At 38.7% G+C, this 13,833-nt stretch overlaps 1 protein-coding gene across 3 annotated transcripts in view; it reads left to right on the top strand.

Annotated features, from left to right (window-relative positions):
- Positions 1 to 13,833, top strand: part of LOC150095063 (apolipoprotein D-like) — an 86,677-nt gene that overhangs the window by 49,928 nt on the left and 22,916 nt on the right. For all 3 annotated transcript variants that reach the window (XM_090411517.1, XM_090411515.1, XM_090411516.1), the window contains exon 4: positions 3,853 to 3,929. In XM_090411517.1, the coding sequence (XP_090267643.1) occupies positions 3,853 to 3,929 (77 nt within the window). The remainder of the gene's footprint in view (positions 1 to 3,852; positions 3,930 to 13,833) is intronic.

Below are 13,833 nucleotides of genomic sequence, written 5' to 3' on the forward strand. Positions count from 1 at the left end.
CTTCCCAACTTTGCATCATCTGCAAACAACTGAATATCTCCATCCAAATCTTCGCCAATATCATTAATATACAAGTTAAATAGTAATGGCCCTAAAACAGATCCCTGAGGCACTCCACTAGTGACTTTCCTTTTCCTGGATATTGCACCTCCATACACAACTTGTTGATACCTATCAGATAGCCAGTCTCCAATCCAATGCACTAATCTAATATCCAACCCCATCTGCTCTAGTTTGACTGTCAACTTATCATGAGGCACTCTATCAAAAGCTTTTGCGAAATCCAAGTATATTACTGTGTATCCTTCTCCTCTGTCCAAGGAAGCAGTCACTTTATTGTAATAAGTAAGTAGATTACTAAAACACGACCTCCCTTTAGCAAATCCATGCTGTCCATCAAAGATTATACCATTGTTGTCAACCCAACTCTGGATTCTAGCTCTCACAAGCTTCTCCAACAAATATTCATTGCATTTTTGCACTTTTCCCAAAGATGACAAATATGTGTATAGAATGTTAGCTTTCTATCAAACATGAGTTCCAAAAACTACTGGGATAATAGTTTGTCCCATTCTTAAATCCGGATTGGGGTGGAGAGTGCAGAAATAGGAGAGTTTCTGGAAGAAGTATACACAAACAGATTTTTCTGCAGAAAACCTAAACCCATGACAAAGAGTCCATGACAAGACACGATTGATTGCTTTTTGAAGTTGTCTCTCAATGATCCTCATATTGCAGGAGTGACAGTAAATTGTGAAGTCATCAACATAAAGTTGTTTACTGTGGGAGGCTGTTTAGTAATTGAGTTCACTTTAATAACAAAGAGACAGATTCTTAAGAAACTTCCCTTCTTGAACAGGAAGGTGTCCCCTTTAGACTAAGATTAAACAGTTCTTATAATATGCCATATCTCCAGGTTGCCATAAGCTTTTTCCGTGTCGAAGAACACTCTAACCACATGTTCTCATTTAAGGAAAGCATCTTTTATACATGTTTCTGAACAGACCAAATGGTCCAAGGTTATTGGTTTCTACAAAAGCCACATTGTATGTGGGGAAAGAAGTTTGTTGCTTTCTAAGTACCATAGGACTATATCTACCTTTCATTTTCTGTATTTTATCCCATACAATTTTTGCACTGGTTATTTGATTAAATGATGGTATAAATTGGATCCAGGATTGTTTTTGACTCTGACCTCTCACATAACACGTTTTGGCCTGAGCACGTTTAAATGCTATTAAGTTTGTTGTGATAGAGTATCCACAAAACATACCCCATGTTTCTTGATCTTTTATCTTGATTTTTTTTTTTTTTTTTTTTGGTTGCTCTTGGTACCCTGGGTTCCAGTAAGAATTTGGATAGAGCAGAAGTCAGGATGATGTTTTTGGAATTGCTGCATGGATAATCTGTTACATGCTTCAATATGTAACTAACCTAATCTCTCAATGAAGCAATCACACAAACCTGTTTCATTGATAGGTGTTTGGCTGACTGCTTCAGTATTAAATCGTGGAAGATGGGAAAATTTATTCCAGTCAACCTGGTCCATTTTCCACATGGGCATCCATGTAGGAGGACATGGTTCCTGTGAAGACATAGTGCTAATAACTGGAAAATGATTGCTTCTGTATATGTTTTCTTCAACATCCAATGGGAAAATGTGAGGGAAGTAGATTGTAAGATTGATTGTAGAATAAGAATGGATAGGCATATGGAAGAAGGTATTTACTCCATTATTAATAACAGAGAGGTCATGTGACAAGTGATTCCACTGCTAGCAGTCAACAACAAACTTCTCATGGTGATGGACCTGGGAAAAGATGACAAAACCTCAATTCACTTCTCTTTCGATAACCGATAGTGGACTTCACATGGCAGCAGGCACGGGTAAGAGAAGGCAATAATAAATTTAGTTTAATCCTTTATCCAAGTGTAAGCAAACAAAGTTTGCACCTGAAAATGTCTTCAGGACTGAGGTACGTTGGTACATCCCTTGGCAACTCTTAGCAAAGGTGGACCAAGCTCTTATCACTTCTTGTCTCAGTATCTCCCATAATGCAAAGCACATCTCCTTGCAGACATATATAGTGCTTTGCATTAAGGGCCACTACCCAGACTGGTTTCAACCTTTATTGAGGTCTCGTCAGTGGGAGGCAGATCCAGAGTGGTGATACTAAGGCAGAAGCAATGGAGAGGTCATATTTACCTATGTGAGTTGCTAACCGGTGTACCACCTTATTATTAAATTACTCTGGATTTAGAGAAAGATGTTGGAAGTTTATTTTGCACTTGGTTAGACTATAATAAATTTAGTTTAATTCTTTATCCAAGTGTAAGCAAACAAAGTTTGCACCTGAAAATATCTTCAGGACTGAGGTAAGATGGTACATCCCTTGGCAACTCGTAGCAAAGGTGGACCAAGCTCTTATCACTCCTTGTCTCAGTATCTCCCATAATGCAAAGCACATCTCCTTGCGGACATGTATACTGTGCATTAAGGGAAGGGTCACTACCCAGACTGGTTTCGACCTTTATTGATATTTACCTATGCCTCGTATAGGTAAATATGACCTCTCCATTGCTTCTGCCTTAGTATCACCACTCTGGGTCTGCCTCCCACTGACGAGACCTCAATAAAGGTCAAAACCAGTCTGGGTAGTGGCCCTTCCCTTAATGCATAGCAGCACATGTCTGCAAGGAGATGTGCTTTGCATTATGGGAGATACTGAGACAAGGAGTGATGAGAGCCGGTCCACCTTTGCTATGAGTTGCCAAGAGATATACCACCTTATCTCAGTCCTGAAGATATTTTCAGGTGCAAACTTTGTTCGCTTACACTTTGATAAATGATTAAACTAAATTTATTATAATCTAACCAAGTACAAAATAAACTTCCAACAGTAAGAGAAGGCAGAATCCAAAGACGAAATCCTTCCCGATGCCCAAGCTTTTAAAGGCCCAGACTTCATATGTATGCATGTGCACGTCTCTAAAAACTTCCATATATTGTCATGGATTGATATCTAGACATGATGGCGTCACACTTTTCACATCTTTTGAAATTGCCATATATGGACATGGATACAATCGATACACAGTGACATCATATTTTATGTGTCACAATGGTTTAACAAAGCCTTGTGATTAAGTTATTACATACAGATAAACAATGACATTTTTTGTGAAATTTCTTTAGAAGAAAAAACTTGTAAAAACAAACATGATAAATTATTTATCCTGTGAGATTTTACATTCTCATTATATTATAAACAGAAGCCATTATATGCTTTCATCATGAGTATGTATCCTTTTTTAGTAAATACGGACTACTACTACTTACAGAGCAGTGTATTTCAACTTTTTTTTTTTTTCATATTCATAAATTTTCACTCATTCTACAGGTCTCTTCCTATAAAATATCCTAATTCTACAAACATAGCAAGATCATGTACTAGAAGTCTGTAACATGTGCTTAAGCATTTAAATCTTTATGTTATTCACATTGCACAATACCATACTGAATGATTATTTTTTTAACTTTTAAAAAATAAAGTATAAAGTTGAAATAATAAAAAAAAATGTTATCAGTTATGAAGGGGTGGGATAAGCTTTGTTTATACTGAGTAGAGTATACAACTTGCTGATCCCTGCTTCAGAAACAATGCAGAGGACGTTCGTGCCTAGTATGAAAATATTTTTTTCATGCAGAGCAAACTGCATTTCTATTTTTGTTTTTTTGAATTTCAGTGATATTTCAGAAGATGTATGTGTGTGTAAAGTTGTATAAACAAAATTTAAGCTGTTTGGTCAATGTTAAATGTTTACTTATGTTTTTTATTTGTTTTTCCTCAGAGGACGGGAGTTAAGAGTAGAAGGGAAATTAACAAGGACAGGCTCATCTGGGGAGTTTCGGATGAATTACAGTAATAGTACGTTTCTTTTTAAAAACTGTATGATTATCTATTTACATGTAAAACTAGTCTGTTATTTGCAAAATAAAGTTATTTTTCTAGGATTAATTTAAAGGAGTATTCAGTGTATTGTTATAGTTGAATAACTCAATATTTTTTTAACAGCATTCCTGTTCCCATATTCACTATCACATTCAGAAAAGTGCACGTCATCTGATTGCACAAACCAAATGCAGTTGACTGTCACTATAACAAACACTGCTAGAGCAAACTTGCTCATTTATAACAAATGATTGGAAGGTTTCTATGAACACCCATAAGCAAACTGCTCTGCTGAAATAATAAATTCGCTATAACACAACTATTTCATGGTCCCTGTGTGCTTGCTGTAGTGAAAGTCAACTGTAAATGGACATATTTTACAATTCTTGACTTGTGTTTTATTATTATTATTGCATGGGCACCTCCACCATTGAGTGTGAAGACTCACTGTGGGAGAAACAAACTTCTTGAACTCATTGACAGACAAAGCTGATAACCTTCCACTCATTCATCACTCTCCAAGAAAAAAATCTAGTCCTCACACCCTTGTTAACCAATTACATTTTTACCTGATTTAACATCAAACCATTTCCTTGTACATCTTTCAGTTCTTGCTTTTTTTAATATTGATCCCATTCATGGGAGTCATAAAACCTCTATTCAGTTTAGGATGACCTCTTGTTCTGCTCCTCTAGCCAAGTGCTGAAATATTTTTTCTGCATCAATCCTATAAATCCTATGTTTCTGTGACCCCCTTTTCCCCCTATCAACCAACTTTTGCAACCCACAAACCTTCTGTCTTCATAGGCAGCCTTATACATCAACCTACTTGATATCTTGGTCACTCGCTCCGAATCCTCTCCATTATTTCTTCATCCCCACAAAACCCAGGTGATCAGACCTAAGTACAGTATTTTAAATGTGGATGTATTAAGATCTTATAAAAAGGACTGGTAACTTCCTTATCTCTGCTTGTTACTGTCTTCTTCAATAACCAAGTAATCTTATTAGTCAACTTGCTAACCTTAAACTTCAAATCTTTATATACTACCACCAAATCCCTAGCTTCATCAATTTCCTGGAGTACATTTCCAGCAATGTGGTACACAGTTTGTAATCTTTTTATCCTAAATGCATAACTTTACACTTTTCCACATTAAATTGACACCCATTATCTTATGTCCATGCTGTCAGTCTATTTAAATCATCCTGCAAGCAGTAGCTGTCCAAGGCACAATGCCTTTCAGCATACCACTATTCATTTGCTGGATTCTGCTCCTCCATATACTACTTTTTGATATCTGTCCATCAGCCATCCTCATATCATATGACTACTTTCTCATCTATCCCATTTGTTCCAACTTGTGCAAAAGAGATCCATGTCAAATGCCTCTGCAAAATCCAGCAGCACTACCAAGTCACCTCTATTATAAAATGTTAGTAAATTACTAAGGCATGACCACCCTTCACAAAGCCATGCTGTCCCAATGGAATATCATATTCTTATCCACCCATTCATAAATTCTATCTTTGACCAGTTTTTTCAGTACTTTTACCACAACTCCTGAAATACCAATTGGTGTAATTTGCTGCTGCCATCTTAGAGCCTCCTTTATGCATTGCCTCTTACTAGAAGCAATTCTAGTAAGAGACATTCTCATAAGAAGCATTGCCTCTTGCTAGGATGTTCTTTGCACATTCTCATAAAATGCAAACTGATATCCCATTTAATCCCATGACCATATTTTCATTGAGATTCTGCAATATCCAAAGTACTTCCAATTTATCAACCTCTACTCTCAAATCATTTCCTATCACATCTGTCACAATAATATCCTCACTTGGATTATACACCTTTTCAAAGTGGGTGCTCAGTAATTCAACTATTTCATATGCTTCTGTCACCTCACTGCCATAAGCACTTATTAAAGTTATCCTTCCATAGTCATTTATTCTCTTTTTTGCCATATAATAAAAGAATTCTTGGCCTGCTCAACTAATTTCTTTTCATAATCTGATTTGCCTTCATTATCATGCTGTTCACCTTTCCCTTTTTATATACCCTTTCTTTTGCAGCTTGTGCTTAATGATACTACTCATTCACCTAACTCCTACCTGACTTTCTGTATACAGTCTGATATTGCTGTCTTTGAATACCCTTGACTATCTCCCATGCACTGCTAACATCCTTCTTTTGCAGATTTTTATACCATCCACTACTTCAGTCTGCTTCCTAAGCTTGTCATAATGACTTGCCTTGTAGTTACACATGTTGCAGCCACCTACGTCAAGACCACAAGATCACTCTCCCCAATTTAAGGCAATGTGGCCAACTTGGTTATGAACAAATCTTCTGATCCTGTGACCATATCTAGCACTTTCATACTCTGAGTCCTCTCCATCACATGCTTCAATAATTATCTTTCAGTAGGCATATAAATTCCATTTCCTTCCTGCCATCTGATTTTTCCTCCTTCCAGTCTATGTCTTTATAGTTGAAATCCCCCCCATAATAATTACTCATCCTGCACTACAGCAACAACCAACTGTATATTTTGTTCTATTGACCTCAATCTCACACCAGATTGCTTTAAATGAACTGCCATCTACATACCTGTCTCCTACTCTTTTTGGCTACCATCATCAACAATATCCCTCCCCATTGGTCCTGTTTTCCCAGTCCTCCCTGAACATACTAAACCTTTCACATTTATCACTGCAATTACATTATCTGCTGTCAGCTAAGTCTTACTAATGCCTATAACTTTTGGTGAGGTGTTGCACTTATCAATGCCAAAAACTCCTCCCTCTTATTCTTGTTACTTCTAGCATTAGTATATATAAAATGTAGGATCCTATTAGGCCCCCACCTACCTTTGCATCCTAGTATTGACTACCCCATTTGATATTGTTGCTTAAGAAACTTGATTCCACATTTTTTGGTCACTCTTGCACTCACTCATCTCATAGTTTCCTGCACTTCCACATTCTCAGTGAAAAAAGGTAACAAAGGTAAGGTGAAATTGATTTGAAAACTGTTTGAGAGCGTTGTTCACGCTCTCAAACAGTTAACTCTGAATCTATTTAAGTACACTCCATCAGCATATAAGTGCTTCCACTGTTGAATTCAGAATTGATTCATTTGTTATCTTGTCTTCCTCCTCCTCCTCAAATTGCCTCTCTCATAGTGTGGTAGCAGACTTAGGATCTTCACTCTCTTGCTTTTCATTTTTGCTTCTTCCAATAACTGATATCTTCTCTCATGCGCTATTTTTCACCTTTCAGGTAAATAGTGCCACCCAAAAAAAATCAATTTCACCTTACCTTTTTTGCATCCTGACAGTTTCAGTAATATTGTAATTTTTGCTCCAGTGAAACCAGATTTTGTCATGATTTCATTAATTATTATTATTAACAGAGACCTCCAGGGAGTTAGGAGGCATCAAGGGAGGCCATACTATTTGCACCAGCTGTCATACAATGTGTGCAAATGGCATGAATTCATTCACACCACTTGCACACATAACATCCAGTGGCACTCCATTCCAATCATACACCACTCTATGAGAGAAAAATCTAGCCCTCACCCCCTTCTTGACAGCATTCATTCTCAACTTCCAGGATGCCCTAGCATCCTTTCTCCACCCTCCATAAAATGAAAAATTCTATCTACTGAAATTCTGTATAATCTTTTCAAAAGTTTGTAAGTCTCAATCACATCACCCTCTTTCTCCTGTTTGCTAGTGTCTGCAGCATAGAAATTCTCAATCTGTCTTCATAATCAATATTTCACAGTCTTAATATCATTTTTGACATACTCTCCACTGTACCAGTATCATAATGGAAACCAGGAGACCAGACTTGCAAGCAATAGTGCAAGTGAAGTCTTATCGAGTCCTTGTAAAGAGGAAAAATAACTTCCTTATGTTTACATGTTAAGGCTAATTTCAACATCACAATTATTCTCTGAGTTGTATTTACAGTCTTTGCATATGACCCTTGAACTTCAACTTCTTGTCTACTAAAATTCCAAGATCACTAGCCTGATCAGTTTCTTCTAGCATAATTCTACTAATATAATATGACATTGGATATCTAATCACACCAAAATGAATGACCACCTTACATTTATTAACATTGAATTGACAGCCATTTTGTCATTTCCACAATGCTAGCCTATTCAAATCATTGAATAGTGCTAGCATAGGCAGCAAAAATCAATGATATGCAAATACTGCATATCAGCAGCACTCCTGATTAGCCTACCTATCTTTGCATCATCAGCAAATAGCTGTATGTCACATATTAAATAGTATGGCCTCCCTCATTAATACAGATTGAGCAGCAATGGATCAAGACTGATCCTTAAAGCACATCACTGGTTACCTTGAATCTTGCAGATTCACACCCCCTCCCCCTCCAGATACGACTTTCTGATATCTGTCAGTCAGCCATCGTCTTATCCCTGCCAATAATTATTTATAATCCAGTCCCATATTCTCTAATTCATGCAACAGTCTTTCATGCTGTATTCTGTCAAAAGCCTTAGCAAAATCCAAAAATATCATGGTGTATCCATTCTCCTTATCTAACTCATGTTGCTAAAACATGAAATTCCCTTAGTAAACCCATGCTCATTGTAAAGTATAGATTCTCTATCAACCATTTTCTGAATGCAAGCCTTAACCAAAAATTTGTGCTCCCGCATTTTATCATAACTGCAAGTGTTTGTACAAATAAGCATCAAACGGAAAAGTAACAGAAGGTACTAAGCAGCTGACTACTACAGTACAACTCGTAAGTACCCATAGTCCATTAAATCTGCTATGTTTTACAACTAAAAAACAGCCACGTGAAAGCGCTATGCCTACTGTCCAAAATAAAGATGGCGGCAACAAAAGCCAACAACGGAAGACTACCTCGAGTCCTGTCAGTGTAGTGTCGCCGACCACCAACAAACCGAATGACATTAAGAAGTGCCGCAGCTGTGAAACAAGTCAAAGAAGGGAAAAAAGGTATATATTGTGCGATTTCTGCTGCAAATGAATACATATTTCTTATGCAAAAATAAAATGAATCGGCGCACAAGCTTTTCACCGATCTAAACCAGCCCTACTTCTGTATGATGTGCCTGCCTTCTGTAAAACAGATACTAAACCTAGGCAAAAGAGTCACAAACTTCGAGCAGCAACTTAATATCATGATCGATACCTTCTCCTCCAAAATCGGAAAGTTGGAAACTAAGCTTGAGACGATCAGCGCCCGACCACAAGTGCACCTGTGCCTGCTAACAAACTTCGTGAACTAATCACATTATCTGTACACGAGTCGCTCGAGGCTGCAAATAGGAAACTCAATGCTGTTATCCTGAACATTCCGACAGAAAACGGTAAATCCCTAAAAGAAGACATCGTCAAACTTGCAGGAGAATGCAATTTTGATCCCAGAAACATCGTCAAATGCCATCGTATCGGACCCATAAACAAAAGAAAGGACGAAACAAACTATCCACGTCTCATGAAAGTGACCTGCAACTCACCAATAAACACAACCAAATTTATAACAGCGATAAACAAGCTAAAGGACACTTGCCCCCAGTCGCTCATACGTGCTCGACCTGAATCCACCAAGAACACCAGCATGCAGGCACTGCATAGGAAACGTGCAGGACTCTTGGAGTCAAATCCATGCCTCACAGAACCTTGCACATCCACTTCACCAACATCTGTGGCCTCAACTCCAACCTCAACAGCATCCACTACCACCTGCAGTCCACCAAACCCCACCTACTCTTTTTAACCGAAACTCAAATCTCACCTCCTCTCCCCCCCCAGCACTATTCATCTCAACCTTTCTAACTATACACTATTTAATTCCTTTCGACCCAAGGATGGTGTCTGTGCATATATCTGCTCTTACATACCCTGCCAGAGAACAACTAGCTTGGAATCGCCCGACTTCGACTTTCTTTGGCTGAAGATATCCCTTCCCCACTCAGTTAAATTCATCTGCTGTCTCTATCGCTCTCCTAATACCACCAATCACTCAGAGCTCTTTCATTTCCTCTCCTTAAAAGTTGATTTTCTTCAGTCCCACTTCCCAAACAACGAATCATCCTCCTGGGTGATTTCAACATCCATAATACCAATTGGCTTTCCTCTTCCAGTCATACAGATTCTGCAGGCAGAGATGCTGAAACATTTGCAGTCGCTAATGACCTCACGCAAATTGTTCAAAAACTGACCAGAATACCAGATAACCCAAACCACTCCCCAAATACCTTAGATCTCTTCCTTACTAATGATCCCTCCAAATATGTAGTGAATGTAGTAAGCCCCATGGGTAATTCTGACCACAACTTAGTGCTCATCTCCTCCCCATGCAACAATGCCTACACAGTTACTCCCACACAAGAGTAGTTTGGCAATATAATAGTGCCAAATGGGACAGTCTCCGAGACTACTATGCTTCATTTCCATGGTTAGACTATTGTTTCCGGTCTTCCAGTCCATATGCACCCATATGCACCGAACGCATCACCAAAGTGATCCTCGCTAGCATGAAAGCATATATTCCCCACACTACTCAGACCTGCTGTCCCCTAACTAAACCCTGGTTCTCTAAAAAATGTGCCAAGGCTGTACAAATGAAAAATCAGGCATATCACAACTGGCTCAAATCAAGAACTCCATCCTCATTTAATGCCTACACTGAAGCCCGAAACAAATGCAAGAAAACTATCAATAGTTCCAAAACAGAGTTAGATGGGCAAAAAGCATGGCTGCCGTGCCTTTTGGTCCCTTGCCAAGGCAATTGGCCATAACTTTTGCCCTACACTATTCCCACCTCTATCATACCCAGATGGCTCATTTGCAACATCACCCATAGAAAAAGCTAACCTCCTGGCATCACACTTTGCCTTTAATGCACACATAACTGACAATGGCAAATGTCCTCCAGTCATTCCAACTGCCCAACATACAATGCCCCTATATCCTTTTGCCAAAAAGACATCACAAACCTGCTGTCTAAATTAGACACAAAAAGTCTCCTGGCCCAGATGGAATTCCTCCAATTATCCTGAAGGCCTGTGCATCTGAACTGACTCCTATCCTATGTCACCTGTACACACTCTCTTACTCCACTGGTATATATCCCAAAACCTGGAAACTGGCCTATAAACCCATTCCTAAAAATGGTGACAAATCACTGCTATCTAACTACTTCCCTATCTCACTCACTTCAGTCCTATCTAAAGTAATGGAGAAAATCATCAATTCTCAACTCCTAATCTACCTTGAAGGTACCCTGCTATTAAGCGACCACCAGTACGGATTCTGCCAAAGCCGTTCAACAGGAGATCTGCTCTCATACATCACCCATCACTGGACAAATGCTATGGAGAAATTCGGCGAGTCCCAAGTAGTTGCACTTGATATCTTTGACCGAGTCTGGCACAAAGGCTTACTTAGCAAACTCCCATCATTTGGACTGCCTCAGAACTTCTGCAGATGGATTGCCAGCTTCCTGTCTAGATGCACACTATGTGTGTGATGGTAGACGGCTCCCTATCCTCTCACCATCCAACTAATTCCGGGGTCCCTCAAGGCTCAGTTCTCTCACCGACCCTCTTCCTTCTATATATCAATGACCTACTTCAGTTGACCTCTAACCCAATACACAGTTTTGCAGATGACAGCATACTACATTCCTCCCTTTCATTTGACAAACCCTACCCTACACAACTCACTTCAACCCACAGAACATCAACCACCACTGCCCTTAATTCTGACCTCCAAGCCATCCTCCGATGGGGCTCAGACAACCTTGTCAACTTCAATGCTAGTAAAACCCAGTTCTGGATTTTACTAGCATTGAAGTTGACAATAAAATTGACAATAAAATGACAATAAAATAAAATTATTTCTCGCAAAAAAGAACCGTTCCCCCCCAGCATTGTTTTTGATAACACTCAAATTCACAGACAAGATGAAATTTCTCTTCTCGGAATTACCTTGGCATCAAGCCTCTCCTGGCATAAACACATCACAACCATTGCATCCTCAACTTCCAAAAACTAGGTTTTCTCTTTTGCTCAAGACACTACTTCACCTCTAAACAGCTGTTAACACTATACAAGTCACAAATCCTCCCAGCTCTCGAATACTGCTCTCACTTCTGGAGTAGGGCTCCAAAAAGCTCCCTCAAAATGCTTAACTCAATACAGAGGAGAGTAATTAGACTAATAAATGACCCATCCCTCACCAACTCGCTCCCCCCATTTTCACATAGACGCTTGGTCTCTGCAATCTGTATATTCTATAAATACTTTCACGGGAAAGGTTCATCTGAAACAGCATCAATAATTCCTCCACCTTGTACCAAGCCCATTGGAACACGTACAGCTGCCGTGCCGTGCAACATCCTTTTACAGTACACCTCAAAACCCATAGAACAAGTTTCTTCTCCTCCTCATTCATCCCTGCTACTAGTACTGTGGAACAGTCTTCCCCCTGACATATTTCCCAAGGAATACAATATACAGGCATTCAAATCAAATGTAAACAAGTTTCTCCTTTCACAGCCCATCACCCATATATGGTACTAACGTACTATAGGTTGACCAGCCAACCTCCTGTATATGGGCCCAACATTAAAAAAAAAAAAAAAAAAACTTTTCCAAAATCTTCACCATCACGCCTAAGATACTGAATGGTCAATAGGTGGATAAAAATGGCCTTTGCACTACCCTCATGCAATGAGATTACCATACATTCTTTCCAATCTTGTGGAGCCTGGTGAAAGGAATAGCCAGTTCAAGCTGAACACTCTTGTAGCATCTGTGTTGATATCCCATCAGTTCCTATCACAGGATTGATTCTTCTAGCATGTCCTAATTATACACGAGTTTCTTTATACACTGAAGAGGTAGCAGTGAGATCAATATTGCATATATCAGGTTGATAGCCTTTAGCAAAATGGCAGGTGATTTTTGCATTCCCACAATTCCAGCTTATTCAAATCACTCTGCAAGTACTGTATATCAGCTACATTCCTGATTACTCTGCCAGCCTTTGCATCATCAGCAAATAGCAGTATGTTGCTTTTCTTGTAGAAAGGCTTATATGTTGGTAACACATGACTATTAAATTATTTAAAGAATTTACAACGTATACCGGAATATTCATTAAAATAAACTTTAATGAATACTTCCTATATTTCGGCAGTGTCACATTGCCATCTTCAATGGGAACATACAACTATGACACGTGCATGCAGGCACTACAAAAGCAAATGAGGCAGAAGAGAGAAGCTGCTGTTGTTCCTAGAGTCCTAATGGTACCCCCTAGTGGACTATATTGGGTTGTCTTGGCTGTTGGGCTAATGTTCTCGTGATGCAAGCTTCCCAAATTTGGGGCAGTCTCATGCACCCAAATTTGTTGAGGTTTGGAGAGATTTTAGAGCTGAAGCTGATTCTATGAATAATCTTTCATATTTAAATCCTTTCTTTTAGGCTTGCACGGTGATCAGAATGCATTTTTGGAAATTATGGAGACAACTACCGTGTTTGAATAAAAACTTTAGTTTAATATTACTAAAATTTTACAATTCGACGTTTCGACCTTTATGTCAAGGTCATCTTTCTGGAACGTACAAATATACACAAGAAACAAGCTATACTACAATCATACTGGTTCGTTAAAGACACTGACTAACCACTACCACAATTGTTGGCCTGACCTCTGGTGGAAAATAAAAAATAAAAAAAAATACATCAACGCTAGAGTCCTATTATTTGTGTTGTCTACTATATACATATATTAACATCATTCCAGCCAGTTGGAGTGGAATGGTTTCTAATACTAGCGGATTGGCTAGA

Source organism: Typopeltis vanoorti, chromosome 21, assembly GCF_054136105.1.
Source record: "Typopeltis vanoorti isolate ZY-2024b chromosome 21, IOZ_Tvanoo_1.0, whole genome shotgun sequence".
In the NCBI taxonomy this organism is placed as follows: domain Eukaryota; kingdom Metazoa; phylum Arthropoda; class Arachnida; order Uropygi; family Thelyphonidae; genus Typopeltis; species Typopeltis vanoorti.